Below are 24,549 nucleotides of genomic sequence, written 5' to 3'. Positions count from 1 at the left end.
GCACTAAATTTAAAAGCAACAATAACCTTAAAAAAAGTGTTTTTTTTTTAAATGCTATAAACAGCATAGTATACAAATATACAGTATCTCACATAAGTGAGTACACCCCTCACATTTTTGTAAATATTTTATTATATCTTTTCATGTGACAACGCTGAAGAAATGACACTTTGCTACAATGTAAAAGTAGTGAGTGTACGGCCTGTATAACAGTGTAAATTTGCTGTCCCCAAAAAATAACACAACACACAGCCATTAATGTCTAAACCGTTGGCAACAAAAGTGAATACACCTCTAAGTGGAAATGCCCAAATGTAGCCCAATTAGCCATTTTCACTCCCCGGTGTCATGTGACTCGTTAGTGTTATAAGGTCTCAGGTGTGAATGGGGAGCAGGTGTGTTAAATATGGTGTTATCGCTCTCACACTGGTCATTGGAAGTGCAACATGGCACCTCATGGCAAAGAACTCTGAGGATCTGAAATTTTTTTTTATTATTTTTTCAGATTATCAGAGAGTTTGTGTCACATGAAAAGATATAAAAAATATTTACAATAATGTGAAGGGTGTACTCACTTTTGTGAGATACTGTATGTCCCCAGACCATGTGAAGGATGTGAACATGTTCAAACTAATAGCCGGTGGTATATGAAGGTGCAGGTACATCTCAGCACCTTCCTCCACTGTGCTTACCTCAGCAGCAGCAACTTGCTTTCATTAGACAAGCCCATCCTAGGCAGTGTGAGTATGATGCCAAGGATCTAAATCAGTAACAGCATCTAAAACCCAGGCAATTGGTGGATAAGTCCACATATCACCTGGGAAGGGCTGTGGATCCATAAGAAGCAGCTCACTGTAGACCAGGGGATTGGTGGAGAAGTCCACATTTCCCCTGGGAGGCCTGCAACATTTCTTCACTGAGAAAAGAGCTTTCATTGACTGGCTGATAACTCCTTGTTAGCCACTCTGAACGATAGGTTCAGGCCTTAGATTGGTTCGAGGATCCCCTGTCAAACGATGAGTAGATCTTGCACTTCGTAGTGGCAGGGATTTAAAGCTCTGGTAATGCTGTGGTCTTTTGCCTCCTCCTAGTGGTCAGGAAGGGAATTTTGCTACACGTGATGACTTGTGGACATCTGTCTGATGTACTTTTATTATCAAATTTGTTTCTCTCTCTTGATATCCTTTGTTGAAGGTGCAGAAATGCACTACTAGGAGCTAGCTAAACACATTTGTGAAACACTAGGATTTACCAGTGGAACAAATAAAGGGGACTTTCAGTCATGAAGTATAAAATACTTTATGCTGAAAGTTCCTTTATTTGTTTGAAGTGTTCACCGCACTAAGCTCCTCAGGCAGCCCACGGCAGAATGCTATTTTGCGGAGTGGTGAAGTTTCCACCTTTTAGCCAATTGCCATGCGTCTATCCGGCTTGGCACCAGCTGGCCCGCACAGCTATTTGCTTAGAGGTTTTCATGCTGAAAGTTCCTTTGCCTGCAGGGTATACCGCGCTGCGTGCCTCAGACCTCCCACAGCAGAATGAGGTGATGTTTCCACCTCTTAGGCAATAGCCGTGCAGCACAGTTGGCATTATGCTGTATGGATAGCATAACCTTATTGATAAAATAGCATATGCTGCAGGCAAATAAAGGAGCTTTCAGTCATGAAGTATAAAATACTTTATTTGTAGCGTTTCCAAAAAAGTGTTAACATACTATAAAAAGACTGAAAAATGATTAGCAAAAACAATTTATCTGTATGGCAAATTGAAAGGCAAATCCACCATTCCATCACATACAACTAAAATATATTCCTTAATGTGAGAGTTTAATTTTAGAATTGTCTTGCTTTGTAAAGTTTAATTGAGAACATAACCTCTGGCATTTATATATTATTTGGCCACTGAATTTATATTAGATTGTATGACTTAAAAAAAAACAAAAAAAAACAACGAACAGTACAATCTGCCACACATTGCCAGCTTTTAGTTAGTTTGTGTTCCTACTTTTCATTGGGAAACTGGAAATGTAAATCACATGAATAAAATCCTCAAAAGTAGAAGGAATTGTGTTGCTATCTAGTAAGGTAAACCAAAAAATAAACCATAATGACAATTGCATTTTCAAGACAGAATCTTAGTGCAAAACACAAAACGTAGAGAGAGGAATGCTTTATAACTGCCGTACAGAGACATCTCCAAAGTCAGAATTAATGCATTGTTTAAAGTAGTGGCTGAAAGAGAACAGGCTTAGGATTCCACAGTGACCTAACACAGGATTCCTTTGGCTGTATAACAAAAACAGAACAAACCCCTTTTGAAATCCCTCCCCTTATTTAATAGGGAAAAAGATGAACATTTCCATTTTTGGACACGAGGGAGCTAAGCAAGTCCAGCCCTAAACCACAAACTTAGACAGGGATATTAACTGGAGACCAGCAACAAGGAAACGAGCATAAAAACCCAGCTCCACTTTAAGTAAAGTGACATTATAGGTTTTATAGATCAGAGCAATTACCTGTCAATTTAAAACGTTTTTTTCAGTGATCACTACAGATGGAATGTGCTTCCCAAATTACTAGAACACAAATAGGGAACATATGCAATTCAACTCACACAAACATACAACTCACAGATGTAAACCCACACTTCCAAAGCATGCAACTAAATTCACATGGGCACCCACACATGAGTATCTGCTTCAAAACAGGGCACCCACAAACAGAGCGAAGGGCACATGCACACCTACTAGACAAAAAGAGCACCCAATCAGATGTATGCCTAATGAACAAAAAGAGCAGCCACCCATATCTCCTTGACAAAAGATCACTAAGTCACACACGCGCACAATGTTGGCAAGGACTCCCACATGCACACCTACCCACCCAAAGGAGTCCCCACTCGCACGCCTACCCGCCCAAATGAGTCCCCACTCATACACGCACACCTACCTGACAAAAGAGTCCCTACTCACACGCCTACCTGAGAAAGGAGCACCCACTAAACTCAGCCATGTACACCTACTTTACAAAAGGTCACAACTACAAATAGCAGGGCACTCCATACATAAACATGCCTACTTTACAAAAGGGCACACAATTACAAATCCACAGAATAGCTATAATCATTCACAGATGCTCACGTTTTTATATTGCAAAATTTACATTGCTATGTACCCAAGCGATAGATATATATATATATATAGATATATATATATATATATATATATATACATACGCGTGTACATGTTGGGGCTTACAACAATATTTTAGAAACCATTTTAAACAACTTTCCATATTACTTCTAATATAAAATTTGCTTCATTCTCTGGGTATCCTTTATTGAATGAGCACTACAAAGACCTAGCTGAACACATTGTTAAGCCGATAAGCAATATATACACGCAGCAACCAATCAGCAAGAAGCTCCCAGCTTGTAGGCTTTGCGACAAAGGATACCAACAGAACAAAGCAAATTAGATAATAGAAGTGAATTAGAAAGTTGGTTAAATTTACATGGTGTATCTGAAAACATGAAATAATGTTTTGGGGTTCCATAGGTCTTTAAAGGGCTGCATATAAATGTATAGCTATTATATAAACAAATAATATATTTCCTAAAAGCATCCAGTGGTTCAGGGACAGATTTTGATAAGGTTGCAGGGTACCCTCTATATGCTGTTTGTCCCCCCAGAGGGCTCTTTGAGTTGTGAACACCCCAAAACACACATTTTATTGCTTCTGCTTTCTCATGGGGACACTAAAACTACACAATGTTAGTTCTACTTTTTTGGGGGTTGCAAAAAATAGTACAGAGGGGCACATACATCCCTCTGGCCGCAAGCTGGCCATTCTCGATATAAACAATTAAAGGGACAGTCTAGTATAAACTAAACTTTCATTATTCAGATAGGACTTTTAATTTTAATCAACTTTGCAATTTACTTTTATCATCAAATTTGCTTTTTTCTCTTGGTATTCTTAGTTAAACTAAACCTAGGTAGGCTCATATGCTAATGTCTAAGTCTTTGAGGGCTGCCTCTTATCACATGCTTTTTAAATCTCTTTTCAACACAAAGAGACAGAAAGTACACGTGGGCCATATAGATAACACTGTTCAGGCACAGGGAGTTATTTAAGATCTAGCACAAAACAATGGTAAATTTAAGACAATAGATAATAAACAGTCACAGTCATGTGATCAGGGGGCTGGAAGAAGGTTCCTAGAAACAAGGTAATCACAGAGGTAAAAAGTACATTAATATAACTGTGTTGGTTATGCAAAACTGGGGAATGGGTAATAAAGGGATTATCTATCTTTTAAAACAATAATTCTATGGAAAGAGCCAAAAGTTAAATTTTAGAAGCCATAGTTCTTGATCTCTTGGGAGTCCTCAAAGTCCTGGTTTAGCCTATAACAAATTGACCTAAATGTGCCCCATACTTGATACATCAGGTGGGCGAGAACGAGAGAAGAACAGGCTTAAAAAGGGATATTACTTTAATTTATTTTTTGCTGCGTATACAATGAGGATATGTTAATACATATTGCTGTCTTTTGAAAGATTAATGTTACTGTGATACAAACTAAATATGTTTTGTTGCTCTGCTAGTGGGTTATTTCACTATTCACCAATAGAGCTGTGGGTTTTTTGTGGTTGTGGTTTTTTTTTGATCAACTAGTTAGCTTCATCCCACAAACCAGCTGTGCACAGTCATGCAATTCGCTAGTTTTAATATCAACATAACCCATTGTATACAAACAATATATTTTAGCATGTGAAAATAACATTTCTTTGATATACATGATGTAAATGTGTTGAGTTTATTGTCCCTGTAAACCAAATTATAGAAGTAGTGCAGATACATCTTTGTTTAAAGGGACACTAAACCCCCAAAAAATCTTTCATGATTCAAGTAGAGATGACAATTTTAAACATTACAATTTACTTCTATTATCTAATTTGCTTCATTCTTTAGATATCCATTGTTGAAGAAATAGCAATGCACATGGGTGAGCCAATCACACGAGGCATCTATGTGCAGCAGCCAATCAGCAGCTACGGATCCTATCTAGATATGCTTTTCAGCAAAGTATATCAAGAGAATGAAGCAAATTAGATAATAGAAGTAGAAAGTTGTTTAAAATTGCATGCTCTTTCTAAATCATGAAAGAAAAAAATGTGGGTTTCATGTCCCTTTAAGATTCAGTAGTTTACAGAGGAAAAGGTACATAGGGATTACATTGCAGAGTTACTTGGAACTAAATAATGCAGCATACAGTGTCCTAGGGAAAAAAAAAAAAAAAAAAACACACAGCTCTATAGTACTGTCACAAATCCAAACAAGGAAAGGACACCATTAGCCTCAGGCCTCCTCCTCATCTCACTGAATGAAGCAGGACAGACACAAGCTTCATACTGAGGGACTCTCTGTACAGAGCCCAGACACATTTTATTCTACTAAACATACATAAGAAAAAATGTATTGCTTAACTCTTAAGTACAGTCCCCAAGTACTCAAAAATTTAAATGGATTATTAAACATAACTTTTACATTGCACTCAAAGAAAAAGCATTTAAATATCATACATACATACATACATATAATACCGGCTTGGTAAAATACCAGCTGGGTGGCAACCCTGAGTATGGGGTTCTGATGATTTAATAGGAAAATCTGGTAAAAGCAGGAGTCAAGTTTTTGTGGGCCTAGACAGATGCTTTATGGTTTCTGAGGTAAATATGTGAGAATCTTTCCTGTTCCCAAACAGATGCTACAGGGAAACCTTCAAGGAGACCATATTTGGTGCCTAGGCCTAAAGCAATTCAAATATATTAAAATATAAAATAAACAGTGCAGCGTACAATAACCAAGGGCACAAGATGGAGTTGGAATAAGCCCTTAAAAGTCGCACAGATGACAATGAATATACTTCTTTAGCATTATAGCATTCAAACCACTGTTTGCCGTCAACCACAAACCCAACCTTTCTTGTGACAATTACACATTTCCAGTAATCAGCAAACATTCCACCTCTTTAGGATACATTTCCAGTAGATTTTTCACCAAACATTTTGAACTTTAAGGTCAAAAAAAGGTATAAAACCTTTGGCCTAACAACATGTGCCTGTTTGCTTACTAGAGCAGGGTCCAACAAAATTTCTTGAGCCATGACCGTAACATTTTAAAAACATAAAATATATTCTACATTTCTAACATAAACCTGTGGGTGTCCATCTGCTTAACCAGCAATCACTCCTCTTTACCCCCCAAAAACGGCAAACTTTTTACCTCAATACCATTCCAAACTCCACCAAATATACATATCACTAGGCAGCTAAAATACCATAATATAATAACACCAAAAATATATCAGTCATCCAAAACCACTAACTAATACCACAGAGTTTCTAATGATAAATATATCACAATTAATTTCTAGTATGTATACCCAATATGTCACCAGCCATGGAACCTCTCTAACCACATGATCACAATTCAATAGCACACAAGTCTAACCCACAGGCACAAATACATACACGTTATAATGTCATGGAGTGGAGATTATGGGAATTTACAAATAAATGAGGAGACATTTTCACAGCTTGTTTTAGTATTAGTGTTGTAAACTTCCCTCACTTATCTCCCTTGAATAGGTAAATTATGACAAAAGTTTACGTTATATTAGGACACCTGATATGAACATTTATACATACATTCTAATGTATACATTCTATAACTTAATAAATTATGGTTATTTTACATATTTAAATAATAAATTGGGTCTAATAGTTAAATAATAATAATTAAATACTAGGACAAGAAGATCTCACTACCATGCTTGCTAATGAGATCTCATAAACAGGATTACAATAAAAGAAGTGACATTAAATCCAGTATTTTTCTTTCATGATTCAGATAGAGAATACAATTTTAAAATCGCTTTCACGATTTACTTTCATTATAAAATTTGCTTTGTTCTCTTGGTATCTTTTGTTGAAGGAGAAGTGATGCACTACTGGGAGCTAGTTGAACACATTGGGTGAGCCAAAGACAAGTATCATATATGTGCATCCACCAATTAACAGCTAGCTCTGTAATACATTGCAGCTCCTTAGCCCATTGTTTCTCAACAACGGCCCTCAACTACTCCCAACAGGCCATGTTTTCATTATGGCTGAACCAGTGCACAGGTGAAATAATCAGTTGATGGGTGAGAGCAGGTTAGTAACCATGGCTACTGATCAGCTGATAATTTCACCTGTGCACTGGATCAGCTATACTGAAAACTTGGCCTACTTTAGGGCCGCGGTTGAGAAACACTGCCTTAGTCTACGTAAAAATGCTTTTCAACAAAGGATAAGAAGAAAATGAAACAAATTAGATGATAGAAGTAAATTGGAAAGATGTTTAAAACTGTATGCACTATTATAAAAAATAAATAAATGTGGGTTTCAGGTCCATTTAAAATTTTTAACTAAATCATATTTGGACTTTAAAGGCTATGTTGGTATAACATGACACTGTTTTGAACACTGAATATGTGTATTTTACATAATTTAGGCGTAAGTTTCCATTGCTTTTGTAAACTGGTGGTAACAAGTATCTCAATTAAAGTCCATGGGGCAGTTTTATGTTAATATCAGTTAACAATCAAGTTCTAAGGTCACAATCAAGTTCTAAGGTCTAATGTCCCAATGTCAGAAGTGTAGCATCCCAAAAAGGCTAAGAAATATAGGAAGCAAACAAAAACCGTCTGAAATAAGACTTTGGTGGAAGATCTTAAAACACCATAGACCAGTCTAAACTAGTAGAAGGAGCAGGGGCATTTGCTGTATCCAAGAAATAGCAAATAAAATAAAGAAGCGAAGATGTACACCCCTGTCAGCCTTACTTTCTTAAAAAGGGACAGTTTACTCAAATTTTCTCCCCTTTGATTTGTTCCCAATGATCCACTTTACCTGCTGGAGTGTATTAAATTGTTTACAAGTATTTCCATTACCCTTATATTGGCATTTGAAATAGTTGATTTAGCCCGTGGTATCCCCACCGATCTTGAAAAGGTTTTGGCCTCAAGGTCAAGCTGTGTAAACACAGCTAGCAGAATAAATTACACTCCCAGTGGGGTATAGAAGAGATAAGGTAATAAATTTGTAATTTTCCATTGTTCTCTCCAAGTATTGGTGATTGGTTTACGGACAGATATAAGATAAAGAGGTATGTATATGTACACAATGTGATAAAGTAATGAGATCTGATTATACCTACAAGCTCAACATTTTATTATTAGGTTGTGGCTTCAAAACACAAAATCAGCTAATTCATATACACAAATAAATCTTAAAGCAAATCTCATACATTTTATACTCTGCAACTGGTAAAAAAAGTAATTGGAAACACATTAAGGGAAAAACTATTTTATAGTATACTGTCCATTTAAAGGGACACTGAACCCACATTTTTTCTTTTGTAAATTAAGAGAGCATGCAATTTTAAGCAACTTTCTAATTTACTCCTATTATCAAATGTTCTTCATTCTCTTGCTATCTTTATTTGAAAAGCAAGAATGTAAGTTTAGAAGCCGGACCATTTTAAGTGAACAACCTGGGTTGTTCTTGGTGATTGGTGGATAACCCCCAACCAATGAACAAGTGCTGTCCAGAGTTCTAAACCAAAAAAAAAAAATGGCTGGCTCCTTAGCTTAGATTCCTTCTTTTTCAAATAAAGATAACAAGAGAACGTAGAAAAAAATTATAATAGGAGTAAATTAGAAAGTTGCTTAAAATAAAAAAAAATATTTGGGTTGAGTATCCTTTTAAATCTGGCTCAGTGTGTGAAGTCTTATAAAAGGAGCACATTTATGTAACAAAATAACTTTACTAGACTAGACCAGTATCTGATCCCAATAACAGCTCTATAAAATGGAAGATAACATACAGAATCTGGTTCTTGAAATGAAAGACTCTAATGTTCAGAGAATGTGATCAAGCAGATGACTTCTGTAAACAATGTATATAACACTTGCTAATATTTTGCTGTTCTTTACTATTGAAATTTAAAAAGGGAAAAAAATAAATAAATCTTACACTCTACCAAATATCATTAGGCTAATACAAGAACACAGATCAGTATTATTTAGAGGAAATGTGCCTCCTCAAACAAAGTCATAAATGCTGCAGTTTCTTATTTCAAAATCTAGATGATGGGAACTACACATATACGTATTTTAATTTTATGGTGATCAAAAAGAATGTTCAATGTTAAAAAAAGGTGACGGCTTCACAAAAGAATAGGAAACAGAGAAAGTAAAGAGTATGAAATCACAGACCCTGCAATACACTAATTTAGCCTTCAAAAACGTAGGTCAGTGTTTTTCAACTTCAATACTTAAAGGGCCAGTAAACCTAGAAAATAATGTTATATAATTCTGCACATAGTGCAGAATTATATAACATATTAGTGCTAGCTTTATGTAATATAATATTGCCGGTGAAATTTTTATTAAAAAAAAAAAAAAAAAAAATAAAAAAAAAAAAAAAGGGTTTTTCAGACCGCCGCTCTTGCTCTACTGAGCGGGTTTTAAACACTGCATTGTATTAAATGATTATTAACTTCAAAATGTTATTCCTGTAAAGGGACGGGGTATCCTAAATTTGTCTCTCCCTTATATTTCCCAGCGATCCATTTTGCCTGTTGGAGTGTATGAAATAGTTTACAAATAGCTCCTTTAACTTTTATTTTATTTGAAATAGCTGATTTTACCTGTGATATCCTCACCTATACTCAACATTTCTAGATTTGCTATTGGCTATAGAAAAGCTATATAAAAATAGCCAGCAGAAGAAACTACACTCCCAGTGGGGGGGGGGGGGGGGTTAGGAGAAATAAGTAATAACATTTTAATTTTAAATTGTTCTCTTTAAGTATCAGGCTTTGCAGAGAGAGAAAATATAAGGAAGTATTTGTGTCCAGAAAGTGAAAATATAAAGGAGATCTGATTTCCCGGCAAGGACGACACCTTTTTAATGAGTTGTGGTTTCAAAAAAAAAAAAAACAGCAATTTCCTATACACAACTAAACCTAAAGATAACAAAAATTCATAAATTTTATATTCTGCAGCTTGGGAAACACATTAAAGGGAAAAACTATTTTTCGGTACACTGTCACTTTAATTAAAGGAAATGAAAAATTATTGGAATATACACTTATTTATTTGTAACCTAACTGCTGCAAAGTACTGAAGATTGTCTGAACAACTTACATACTACATGGTGATTGCTTACAGCAGTGCACAAACTCATTTACAACTAGACCTAATTGAGATAAGATAAACATAACCCATCAGGGTTTTCAACAGTGGGCAGAGTTTTGCAAATCAAGTTTAAAAAGCTTTTAAAATGTTTTTCTATTGAAGTATTTTGCAATTCAGTACTTACATTGCACACAATATATGTATTAGATTTTTTTTTTTAAAAAAAAGTCATTTTAAATGTATATTTCTTTAATTTCTAAATTAAAATAAAGAAAAAAAATATGTTCATGATTCAGATAGAGCATATAATTTAAAAAAAGTTTCCAATTTACTTCTATTAAACTATTTGCTTTGTTCTCTTGATTTTCTTTGTTGAATAGATATCTACATCGGTATGGTGCACACGTCTGGAGCACTTCATTTAGGGTAATAGTGCTGCCATCAAGTACTCTTGCTAATGTATAACATTGTTGCAAAACTGCTGCCATAGTACTGCAAACACATGCACACTCCTAAACTTACAGTCCTACTTTTCAACAAAGGAGAACAAGAAAACAAAGAAAATGTTATAATAGAAGGGAACTGGAAAGTTGTTTAAGATTTTATGTTCTGACTCATGAATAATGGGGGTTTATGTCCCTTTAAATATTAAAAACTATATATTTATTATATTTTGCATCTATGAAAAGGGTATTTACGATGTAGCTGGTCCTTCTAAAGAAAACCTACTTAAAAAAAAAAAAAAGTAGCTTTTTTAATGAAGTCATTCAGCAATTCATACTCTGTCAGCACAAACTTACTTTTAGTGTATAAATGCGGCTCTTCCACATGCAGGGCAGTTAAATGCTGCTTTAAGATTTTTATATATATATATATATATATATATATATATATATATATATATATATATATATATATATATATATATATATATATATATATATATATATATATATATATTTCTCTATACTTTATATATTTTCTGAGGATTTATTTTGTACCATTGGATTAAAATGTCTGAAATACATATTATCCCCAGACTAGAGATCCTGAGACAGTACACTATGGGAGTATGGTTTGCATAGCAGAAGAACCCCAGTTAAAGGGACACTGTAGTCACAAAAAAACTAAGCATGGATCAAAAGAAAGTACTATAATAAACACATTTATAATGCCCTTCATGCTTCTAAAAATTACAGTTTAAAAGAAAATTATCACCAAATTTTTAACCATTTCCAAACCCACTCACTCTGTATCTGACAGCGTTGTCAAATCCGGACTGACAACCGTGGTTGGAAGATGGCGACTTTTTTCTGATCTGCGCATGCGCAAGTTAGCGGGACGTCACTGAATACGTCACAGTATTCATTTTGGTTGTGGATGCGGTAGACCCGCTAGTACTTTGGGTGTAAGTTCCGATTCATCCGGACCAATTACGTATGCGCAAGCAAAAGAATTTAAGCGCGCATGCGCAATTATACGACAAAACATTATAATTATATGCAAAAACTAAGTATCTGATTGGCTAATAGTTTGGGACATGTACTGCCCATATCGGAGGGCTGGATTACGTGACATCACCAGCAAATATTACAAATATATTTTATGGCGTTATGCAGCTTCATTTATGGATAAAAGTAGGTCACTTTTATATTGTTTAGATTTGTGTTTGGAAATGTGGGGTCGTTTTAAATTAAATTTGAAAAAGTTAGTATTCCTTTAACATTGGATATTGTGTTGCTTTAGGGGACACAAACTGACTATCACATTGATATGCATCATAGGAACCAGTACACACAGGGAAATAACCTCAGCCATCTATCCTGACAACTCCACAGTGTACATCAGTCAGACTGTACCCTTTATACACACACACCTCAGCCAACCGCAGTGTATTGCAACATTATTTGTAGCTTTATTATACAATGTTGCAAAACACTGCTGCCATAGAGTGCTAAAAGACACGTGCACACTCCTGAGCTCTTATGAGCCTACCTAGTTTTACTCTTCAATAAAATATAAGAAACAGAACGAAGCAAATTTGGTAACAGAAGTAAATTGGAAAGCTATTTAAAATGACATGCTCTGAAAAATAAAAAGTTTAATTTTGACTTTACTGTCCCTTTAACTGATAAGAGCTGGTCTTTCTTCCTGTTACCACCTCAGCTTTCTTCTATAGTGAAGCATTAGGTTCTTGCACATCATCCACAAAACCCCTTGTGCTATATTACACAAAACTCTTGTCAGCCAGTATATTATCATTAGACATCACTGACTGTGCATCCTTAAAAGGCACATGAAACACGTTTTTTTTTTCTTTCATGATTCATATGGAGCATGTGATATAAAACAACTTTCCAATTTACCACCATTATGTTATTTGTTGTTGAAAAGGAGTACCTAGGTTGTCTCAAGAGCTGCTGATTGGTGGTTGCACATATATGCTTCATGTTATTGGCTCACCCAATAAATTCAGCTAGCTCCCAGTAGAGCATAGCTGCTTCTTTAACAAAGGAAACAAAAAAAAAAGAAGCAAATTAGAGAATATAAGTAAATTGGAAAGGTGTTTAAAAACGGTATTCTCTTTCTAATTTAACAAAATAAACAATGCAAAAGTCAATACTGAATGACAATGCTTCCCCACAGGCCTCCTACTATATATGGCCTGCCAGTAGCTACTACAGCCCTGCTCCTCAAATACGCATAAGTAATAATGCATAACAGTCATGGACCCCAACCATACATCACCATAAATTCACTTCAGCTCACACCCCCAACTCTCCATTAAAAGCAGGTCCCATTTGCTGCTCCGCTTCATCTTAAAGGGATAGTCTAGTCAAAAATAAACGTCCATGATTCAGACAGAGCATGCAATTTTAAGCAACTTTCTAATTTACACCTATTATTTTTTCTTTGTACTCTTGGTATCTTTATTTTAAAAAACTGTAAAGTAAGTCTGAAACAAAAATGGGCTGGCTTCTAAACTTACATTCCAGCTTTTTAAAATAAAGATATCAAGAGAACGAAGAAAAATTGATAATAGGAGTAAATTAGAAAATTGCATCCTCTATCTGAATAATAAACGTTTAATTTTTGACTATACTATCCCTTTAATAACACATTATAGTCCCTTGATTAACACCCCCCCCCCCCCCATCACTATCAAAACCCTTCACCTATATGTTACCAATAATGCACCTTCAACTGCACATCTCCAGCAGAACCCAAAAAAATCTATTACAGTACCCTATATTTATGCATCATTAGCAATGCCCTTTAGTTAACACCCCCCCCCCCCTTCTCATATGACTAAACAGATGTCTGCTGCTCCAACTATGTATCATCAATAATCCATTTCAGAGCCTTAACTACGTATTACCAGCCATGCACTTCCCTCTAACAAACTGTGCACTATCAGCCCTGCAGAAGAGCATCAGAAGCACTTCAGCTCCACCACACTTTACATCAACAGCAAAGCATGTCAGACCTCAGTAATCCACTGTCAGCAAACCAACATAAGCCCCAAAACGTCCATGTTCAATAAGGATTTATCTAGAGTGCACAGTCAAAAATTGTAAACAATCCTAGGTTGTATTCTACATAGTAAACTGTTTAATTATAGATAAACTGTCTGATATTACAAACAAGCTCTAGCTTGGCCGCAGGTCAGCTGTTCTCCAGAACAGAAATTTATGGCACCAATTGTTTCGCTCAAGTTCGTTCTCTCAAGTACAGTGCCAATTACTGAAATTCTATAGCTTTAGTGCAGATTTATTTATTTATTTTTTAACAAAAAAAAAAAAAAAAAAGGGGGATGTGGTTTTTAACTGCTATTTACAAGGGGAACTTATAGCAATATCCTTCCTTAAAGGGCAATTAAAACTAATTACCTTTGATCTCTAAGTATATAAACACACAGTACTGATCAGGAGCCACAGAGAACTTCTGGTTCAGAGCGGAAAATTACACTGACCCAATCAGCAGTGCGGCGGTTAAACACAGAGATGCAGGATTGCTCGTTTTAAAATCAAATTAAAGCATTTTAGGACTATAATGGTCCTTTAAAAGTCCATAATAAATCGTATTAGTTCTCTCTTTAAAATACATTAAAAAAAAAAAAAATATCCATCTATACTATGGGCAAGATTTATCAATTTGCGAGCGGACAGTATGTTGTGAGTCTACATCTCAAAGCAAATTGTGGGGAGAATGTGCTCCTCATATTTATCATTGCACAAGGGAACACTCGTGCAATACTGCCCCCCCAATTGCGTGAGAGCGGGGCTTGTTAATCACACCGGTTGAATGTATCCGATCAGATAGAGCACGTTATTTTAAACAACTTTCCAATTTATTCTATTATCAAAATCTGCTTGTTCTCTTGGTATGCTTTGTTAACCCCTTAACAACCACAATGTACCTGGGGGGTTTTGGACCATAATAGCACGGGTTTCGGTGCCAGCGGCAAGAAAGTGCTAAAATTACCTCCCACCTGCTGGCCTCTTGTAAGAGAAAAAAAAACAAGCCCCATAGAATGGCTCATAGGATCTCAGGAGCATGCACATTTCTTATAGGTACAGTGAACTGCTACATTTTCAGTCCTCTAATGTATTTTATTTTTTTGGTAACTTCTCAATGGGTATTGCTTTTTACAGGTTTACCTTTGCAGTGCACGTTTGCCTAGGAGGCCTGCCATACTCCCATATATAGTTCCAAAAGTAGACAATGGCAACAGCACTTTCTTTAAAATACTTCTTCTTTATTTAGGCAACATTAAGATAAAAACATAGCGATGTTTCGAGCCTCTTGGACTTATATATATATATATATATATATATATATATATATATATATATATATATATATATATATATATATATATATATATATATATATATATATATATATATATACACACACACATATACATACACACATACTGCTGGAGTCTATTAAATTGTTTCTAACTAGCTCCTTTACATTTATTTTGTTATCTGAAATAGCAATGTTTGCCTGTTGAATCTACCACCTCTACTACAAATTTCAATAATTTAGTATTAGCTATAGAAACTTCAGATTTGCGCAATTTTAGGCGCAGAAAGCAATGATAAATATGACGATCAGTTCATATGCGTTTTTTTGGACGTAATTATAGGAGAAGGGCTTTGATAAATCTAGCCCTAGAGTGATAATATAAAGAGGTCTGATCTCCATAGAACAGTAAGCATCTTATAAATTACAAGACATTTCTGTTGTGCTGCTATAGAATTTATAGATGAGCCAAGTCTGTTATTTAAACAAATTAAAGATCCTTTTTACTGAACTTCTTGTTAATAGTCAAACTCCACCTACCATTTGCCTTATTTAGTGGAGACAATTTGGGCTTTAGTCAGCAGACAACAAGTTTAGACATGATCATAAATTTAGTATAAACTGAATTATTTTGCATTTGTTAACTGATAAAACCAATTAAAAAAAAAAAAAAAAAAAAAAAAAAAGATATAAAGCAGAGTTGACCAAGAGAAGTCAGAAAGGTACATTCCAAGTTCTTAGAATTAGAAACTGCACAATTTTCAAAGCTAAATTACATGGGGAAAAAAGGCAAAATAAATATAGAGCATGCAATTTTAAGCAGCTTTCTAATTTACTACTGGGTGCTAGCTGAACATGTCAACTGAGCCAATGACAAAAGGCATATATGTGTTGCCACCAATCAGCAGCTAAGCTCACCGTTTTGCTTTGCCTACGTAGGTGTGCTTTTCAACAAAGTATAGCTAAAGAATGAGGTCAATTAGATAACAGAAGCAAATTGCTTGTTCTGAAACACAAAATAAACACTTTGGGGTTTATCTTTAAGCGATGCATGACAGCAGTGCTTGCAACAATGTTTAACGCAGTTCTATACAATGTTGCAAACACTGCTGTCATATAGTGCTTAAAGGGACACTGAACGCAAAAAAAAATTCTTTCAGGATTCAGATAGAGCATGCAACTTTCTAAGTTACTCCCATTATCAATTTTTCTTCATTCTCTTGCTATCTTTATTTGAAAAGCAAGAATGTAAGTTTAGATGCCGGCCCATTTTTGGAGAACAACCTGGGTTGTTCTTGCTGATTGGTGGATAAATTCACCCACAAATAAACAAGTGCTGTCCAGGGTCTGAGCCAAAAATTAGCTTTTTTTTTAAATAAAGATAGCAAGAGAACGAAGAAAAATTGATAATGGGAGTAACTTAGAAAGTTGCATGCTCTATCTGAATCCTGAAAGAATTTTTTTTTGCGTTCAGTGTCCCTTTAAGCACTATATGACAGCAGTGTTTGCAACATTGTATAGAACTGTGTTAAACATTGTTGCAAGCACTGCTGTCATGCATCACTTAAAGATCAACCCCAAAGTGTTTATTTTGTGTTTCAGAACAAGCAATTTGCTTCTGTTATCCAATTGACCTCATTCTTTAGCTATACTTTGTTGAAAAGCACACCTACGTAGGCAAAGCAAAACGGTGAGCTTAGCTGCTGATTGGTGGCTACACATATATGCCTTTTGTCATTGGCTCAGTTGACATGTTCAGCTAGCACCCAGTAGTCCTTTGCTGCTGCTGCTTCAACAAAGAAAATCAAGAGAATGAAGTTAGTTTGATAAAAGCAGTAGCATTGTTTAAAACTGCATGCCCTGTCTTAAGCATGAACGTTTAAGTTTGACTTTACCATCACTTGAATTTGCTTTGTTTATTCCGTTTTCTGTATCCTCCTTGTTCTACTACAAAGCAAAGTCATTTTTATGCCCCACACATATCTAGCCCTATGGAGTTTTGAGGCACATAAAATAATGTGGAACATCAGAACAAACAACATTAGTTGTAGTAGTACTAAATTACCTGATCTATATTAAAGGCCAGGGCAGTTCTCACTTTCTTTTATTAAAGTCCCATTATAACTTCTGCATCAACCCCTCTTTAAAGGACCGGTAAATACAGTAGATTTGCATAATCAACAAATGCATGATTAAAAGACAATACAATAGCACTAAGAAAAAAAATCTATTACTCATATGAAGTTCAGACTGACAAATGTCAGTTATGTTTACTTCCTCTCTCACTGTATCATGTGACCACCATCAGCCAATCACAAACGCATATACGTATAATCTGAATTTTTGCACATGCTCAGTAGTTGCTGGTGACTCAAAAGGGTAAATATAAAAATGACTGCACATTTTGTTAATGGCATCAAATTGTAAAATATTTAAAATTGCATGCTCTACCTGAATTGTTTAAGGTTACATTTTGACTTGAGGGAAATCTAAAAGACAGCATTTTAAAATGCATTGTTTTGTTTATGGTTTATTTGATTTTAACAAAAAATAAAGAGAGAACGTTGACGGGATCATTATGTATTGACTCATTTCTCATTGATTGTAAATGTAAAGCTTTTTCCTTAACATTAATGGCAAAAATAATTAGTTTAGTAGCTGTCAATTTATATTTACCAGTAAAAAAAAAATACACATACACAATGCCCCTTTAATGATTTGATAAACAGGAAATATTTGTGTGTATATAATGTTTTGTCACTAAAAAGCTCAGCATTAAAACATACAACCAACAATAAAGAGAATGACATTTATATGTATAAACTACAGTTCCACACTATATATCACCTCATACACTTTTACTGTCACTTATTACACAGCCTGTGCAGGATGATACACATTCAGTTTTATTTTCAGTGACATGCTAAGATAGACGTGACACGTCATGATGTTTTAACTCGCCTGTTTGGGAATCTCTAAGCTTGAGGCATTGAATAATTATAGATAACTTAACTGACCAATGGGACAAGTCAGGGATTGGAATTATCAAGCTTAAAAAAGAAAAAAAAAAAAACGGAACTCATTAGTGGACATTTAGATCAAATTAAATGTTAGTGAGACTTTATAAGAATCAGGAAAATTTATATATAAAACTTTCAAGTCTGCTCTTTAGCTTCTATCTAGAAAACAGCTGGTCTCTCTTATCTGTATCTTCTGATAACAGGCTTAGGATTCCTTAGTTATTTGGATAAATCAGTCCTGATTCTGCTTTCAAGTATATAACCCGATTGCAATGACTACTTCCTAAAATAAGGCTGGAGCTCTCAGCATCTAACAATGTGCCCTCATTTCACAAGAATCAGAGTGCCCTCCCTATATAATCTTAAAATCACCACTGACACTCTAGAATCAGAGTATCTCTTGTTTCTGTAGTTTCAAACTCCCTTGTGTTTCACTAGAATCTAAAGACCCTCTGACTCACTCTACAGACAACACAAAGTCACAATCAGGCAGAGAAAACACAAACAAAATGATTTTAGAAAGAGGAGCGCTGACAACTAAATAATACTCTTAATTCCCGGTTATCCTGTCTCTAGAAACAGGCATGACCTCCCCACACCCTTGTGAATAAGGCAGATCTAACATAGAATCAGTACTCCCTAAGATTAGAATATTTCCCTCTCTTTCTAAACTTCAGCAAGGTTTTCCAAAAGTCAATAAGCAGTCAACCCCTCTCTGTATAGAAAAAGGCTGGACAACCCACCACCTGTAGGACCAGGCAGTGCCCCCAAACTTTATGGAGCATTTACAGAACAGAGCAACCATAGGCCTCTTTCTTCCCAAACTTTAAGTAACACTAAAGAACCGGTCAAAGTCTCACCTTTTCTTATAAAGAATCAGCCAACACAGGATTAGACAGATTTTCCCTACACCATTTTCTATAGCATTATGCACAAATTGTTTCCCTCTCTCTAGAATTACAGTCAGTCTAACACTCCCAACATCCAATAATTAGACAGATGCCCCTTTACACAACACAATTAAAGGGACAGTGTACTGTACAAGTGTGTTTCCAATTACTTATTATACCAGATGTAGATTTTAAAATGTATGGGAAAATGTTCATTTATGTATATTTTGAATATGAAATTGCTGTTTCTGCTAGCTGAAACCACAACCCAATACAATGTGCTGACTTTGTAGGGAGATAATACTTCATTATCTTATCTCCCCCCACATGCTGGGAGCATTATTTTATGAGAAAATAAAGGTGAAGGAGCTATTTGTAGCCATGTAGGTTGCCATGGAGAGGAACTAAATTTCAGCAAAGGATACCAAGAAAAAATAAAGTTGAAAGAGAATTAAAAATTGCATTTTTACTTTAAATTGTGCACTCTGAATCATGACAGTTGAATTCTGATTTCTTACACTTAAAATGAGATTACACACATTTTACCCTACAGATAAATGATATATACTGTATATATAATCCCATCAAGTTATCTCTCTCTCTCTCTCTAGAACTGGGTTACTATCCCCTCTTTAACGTTGCTCTCTCTAGAATGAAGACTTCACCCTTTCAGGCTCAGGGTATCACGTCTGCTTTCTAGAATTAGGTTGAATAAATGTTGCTCTAACATCAGTTCAATGCATCTCTATTGCATTTAGATAGGACTGGACTGGTCCTCCTAATTTTAGGATCCTCTCAGCTCACCTTTCTCTGCTGTTTCTCCCACGCTGGATCAAGCAAAAGGTCTCTGTCCCAGTCGTCTTCTGGCTGCATGTAATCATTAGTGTGCATGTTGTCATATTGGTGATCCATCACTCGCTGCTGCTCTCTGATTCCAGGATTCTTGTTTTTCTGATTAAAAAAAATAATTCGGAAATACTGTATGAGAGAGAGAGTCCCGGCAGACAAGACATAGTAAAAAAAAAACTCAGAGTTATTGGGAGACAGCGGAGCCCTCACTAAAAGAAATTACACTGAGGAAGGAAGATTGCTGAGACCTTACTGAGCAAGAGACAGCGAGTAACAGTATTACGAGCGCTAAGCCTTCAAAGATAGAAGCGCACCGTATGACTAGGAGAGCTACTGGATCCTCTGAGTGCAGCGTGGTACTAAGCTAGGGATAAAGAGTGCAGAACAATGAAAAGACTACGGAGTATCCAGGTTGAGACAGATGAGAGTATACAGTTATCACAAAGCGTGAAACATAAGGTAACGCAATACCTTAGTACGCACAGCGCAGCCAGCAAGACAGACTGACACAGATCAGTCTACGAGCAAAGGAAACCAACCACGCCCACCAATACCGCAAAAACTCAGCTGATTGGCTGTAGGCTAATCACCGCGGCTCCGCCTGGCGCACCGTAAACACTCATCTGATTGGATAAAAACTTTACGCTTTCTCCTCGGCCCATTTCAGCATAAGCATTCATCTGATTGGTTGCGGCTTCTTTAATAGTAATACCAGAAGTCACCATCTTAGAGGTGTGTTATTACTGCTGTTATTTCTCAAGCATTATTATACGATAACTGTACTTTTAGCAGCATCTGTGTAAATGGGTTATTATGCAAACAACATCAACTTTTTTCATTGGAATTACGTTACTGAAAGAGTGGCAGTTATGTTGTGAAACAATAGTGTATTTTTTAGGTTTTACTCTAAGGGATGGAACAGAACTTTAAATAAAAATTCTATAAAAATTATTAAGTGTTTTGTAGTATATTGCTGACCCTCCGAGGTGGTGCTGGGGGTCTTACGGAATATATGTGTATGCTACAGAAATAATAACTTTTATTGGTATTGGAAGCATCTCTGCTAATTACAAAAAATGCTTCTATTTCAAATTGAAATGCACGTATGCACATTTCATTTTTGACCTTTCTATCCCTTTACAAATGTGTGCATATATATATATATATATATATATATATATATATATATATATATATATATATATATATATCTGAGCCTACCTAGGTATGCTTTTCCACAAAGGATACAAAGAGTACAATGTAATTTGGTAACAGGCGTATTTTACAATTATATGCTCTATTTGAACCATCGAAGATATAATTTTGACTTTTATATCTCTTTAGCAACTTAGAATGGTTATTAAAATGGTAGCACAGAAAAGACATATGCGCTGCAATGCAATATATGTCGTGCAAACATATGCCACATCTAAGGCTTAGATAATACAAGTTTTTCTGTATCTCTTTTTATCTTCAAGCAGTTGGCCATCCACCTCAGCTCCATAGAAGGTGCAATCATTTAGAAGCTGTATTGTGCATGCTGTTAATCGTACTAGATCCTTACTTTCATACCTCTTGCTGCATTGGATTTGGAAACAATGTATTCCAGAAGTTTTCTGTGGGGGTTTTCTTGTTAATGAACTACACAATAAGGCCTATTTAACAACAGTCTTGCGGACCTGATCCTACAGTGCGGATCAGGTCTGCAAGACTTCGCTGAATGCGGAGAGCAATACGCTCTACGTATTCAGCATTGCACCAGCAGCTCACAAGAGCTGTTGGTGCAACGCCGCCCCCTGCAGACTCGCGGCCAATGGGCCACCAGCAGAGAGGTGTCAATCAACCCGATCGTACTCGATCGGGTTGAATTGTGCCGATTCCTGTCTGCCTGCTCTGAGCAGGCGGACAGGATTATGGAGCAACCGCTGCTTCATAACTGCTGTTTCTGTCGAGTCTGAAGACTCGCCAGAAACACGGGCCCACAAGCTCCATACGGAGCTTGATAAATGGGCCTCAATTAGTTATTTTCTCTATATTTTGTGCGTAGTGGAGGATTTTAAACTCACCTTTTACCTCCCCCTAATTTTAAATGTTGTATTTTGCCCGGAATCAACTTCACCCAGCAGTGATTCAAACCTTCTCCCAGCTGATGAGTAGCAATAACTAAATGGTTATGAATCACTGCACTAATCCTAGCTAAGCTTATAAGCTGTGTGAACAGCAATGCTTTGGCGTTAAGGGAATCTGCTGAAAAGCAGACTTGAAATAAAAAGGTGTGTCATTGTGAACCTAATTTGCATATCTTACCCAGAATCCTTTGCTGCATTGGAAACAATCGCCTAGATTACGAGTTCTGCGTTAGGGTTAAAAAGCAGCGTTAAGGGGTCCTCACTCTTCTTTATAACGCCCCTGGTATTACGAGTCAGGTAGGAAAGGGTCTACCGCTCACTTTCTTTCCTCGACTCGAGGCTACCGCAAATCCTATTACGTCAATTGCGTATCCTATCTTTTCTATGGGATTTGCCTAACGCTGGTATTATGAGTCTTGGAAGAAGTGAGCGGTACAGCCTCTACCGACAAGACTCCAACCACAAAAAAAAGTCAGTAGTTAAGAGTTTTATGGGCTAACGCTGGAACATAAGGCTCTTAACTACAGTGCTACAAAGTACACTAACACCCATAAACTACCTATGAACCCCTAAACCGAGGCCCCCCCCACATCGCAAACCCTATAATACATTTTTTTAACCCCTAATCTTCCGACCGGACATCGCCGCCACCTACATTATCCCTATGAACCCCTAATCTGCTGCCCCTAACATCGCCGACACATATATTATATTTATTAACCCCTAATCTGCCGTCCCCCAACCTCACCGCTACATACCTACACTTATTAACCCCTAATCTGCCGACCGTACATCACCGCCACTATAATAAATGTATTAACCCCTAAACCACCGCACTCCCACCTCGCAAACACTATAATAAATTGTATTACCCCCTAATCTGCCCTCCCTAACATCACCGCCACCTACCTACAATTATTAACCCTAATCTCCCGACCCCAACGTCGCCGCTACTATAATAAAGTTATTAACCCCTAAACCTAAGTCTAACCCTAACGCCCCACTAAGTTAAATATAATTTAAATTAAACAAACTAAATTTACTATAATGAAAAAAATGATTCCTATTTAAAACTAAATACTTACCTATAAAATAAACCCTAATATAGCTACAATATAACTAATAGTTACATTGTAGCTATTTTAGGATTTATATTTATTTTACAGGCAACTTTGTATTTATTTTAACTAGGTACAATAGCTATTAAATAGTTAATAACTACTTAATAGCTACCTAGTTAAAATAATTATAAAATGACCTGTAAAATAAATCCTAACCTAAGTTATAAATACATCTAACACTACACTATCAATAAATTAATTAAATAAATTAACTACAATTAGCTAAACTAAAATACAATTAAATAAACTAATCTATAATACAAAAAAAACACTAAATTACAGAAAATAAAAAAAATTACAAGAAGTTTAAACTAATTACACCTAATCTAAGCCCCCTAATAAAATAAAAAAGCCCCCCAAAATAATAAAATGCCTTACCCTAGTAATCAGCTCTTTTACCAGCCCTTAAAAGGGCTTTTTGCTGGGCATTGCCCCAAAGTAATCAGCTCTTTTACCTGTAAATAAAAATACAATACCCCCCCAACATTAAAACCCACCACCCACATACCCCTACTCTAAAACCCACCAAACCCTTAAAAAAAAATAACCTGTCAATATCTGTTTTTTACTTTTGCCCGTAGGTGCTTCGACATGGTCGTTATTATGTGTGCTGTTTTTTAACTCTTTGTTTTTTTCAATAAAGAGCGATATTGGTAAGGAGGAGCCGGTCTGGACATTTCTCTTTTCTACTGTTATCTATTTGACCAGTCCACAGGGCTCTCTAACAGCAGTTGTTTGAACACTCGGAGAACGCTAACCTGGACTTTGAACCGGAAACAGACGTGCAACACTCTCGGAGCAGCGGCGGTGAAGAAGGGAGCGGCACTACTGTTGAAGCTGCATCTCGTGTAAGTCTGCTTTCAATATTTCCATATTCCTATATTCCAATAGAGAGTGTTGTACTTGATTTGCAATATATGAAATTGTATGGTAGCGTACACAGCGTGGGGTTGTGTCTGAGTGACTTGGAACTTATTGTCGAGTGCTGGTGCTATGGTGGTTGTTTAAAAAAAACTAACACTAACCCCCTGAAGATCTCCCTACCTTGAGTCGTCTTCACTCAGCCGAGCCAAATTCTTCATCCAAGCGGGGCAGAAGAGGTCTTCCATCCGATTAAATGTGTGGAAAGGTGATAACTAAGCGCCAACTATATAACGCAACAGACCTCCAGCTCTAATAAATTGGCACCTAGTTGCCAAGGGTGGATTCAATTTTAAGATTGGATATCAGAGCGCCAAACAACGTAGGCAGGGTCTATGGGCAGATAGTCAAATACCAAAGGTAACAATAGGTTTAAATAATATGATTTAATACATAAGATAAAAAAGTTGGTACATTTAAAATTATACAACAATTAGTCATGGATCCATGTTACACTTTAAAATATATATTGAAACACTTGGAACAATTTAAAAATGCTTGTAGAACAATTAATAACAACAACAAAAAATCTAACAAATAATGTCTATCGCATAAA

At 36.0% G+C, this 24,549-nt stretch overlaps 1 protein-coding gene across 4 annotated transcripts in view; it reads right to left on the bottom strand.

Moving 5' to 3' along the window:
- Nucleotides 1-20,351, bottom strand: part of ACTN1 (actinin alpha 1) — a 295,503-nt gene extending 275,152 nt beyond the window's left edge. For 2 of the 4 annotated variants that reach the window (XM_053697997.1, XM_053697996.1), the window contains exons 1-2: nt 20,137-20,254; nt 19,778-19,924 (exon numbers count right to left, since the gene is read on the bottom strand). In XM_053697997.1, the coding sequence (XP_053553972.1) occupies nt 19,778-19,885 (108 nt within the window). In that variant the 5' untranslated portion in view covers nt 19,886-19,924; nt 20,137-20,254. Of the gene's footprint in view, nt 1-19,777; nt 19,925-20,136; nt 20,255-20,293 lie in introns of those variants that run through there. The other 2 variants (XM_053697995.1, XM_053697994.1) reach the window with 2 other exon arrangements.
- Between the last annotated feature and the right edge of the window lie 4,198 nt (nt 20,352-24,549).

The sequence above is a fragment of the Bombina bombina genome, chromosome 1 (genome assembly GCF_027579735.1).
Source record: "Bombina bombina isolate aBomBom1 chromosome 1, aBomBom1.pri, whole genome shotgun sequence".
Lineage (NCBI taxonomy): Eukaryota > Metazoa > Chordata > Amphibia > Anura > Bombinatoridae > Bombina > Bombina bombina.
The sequence above is the reverse complement of the archived record's forward strand: the minus strand, read 5'-3'. Positions and strand labels throughout refer to the sequence as shown.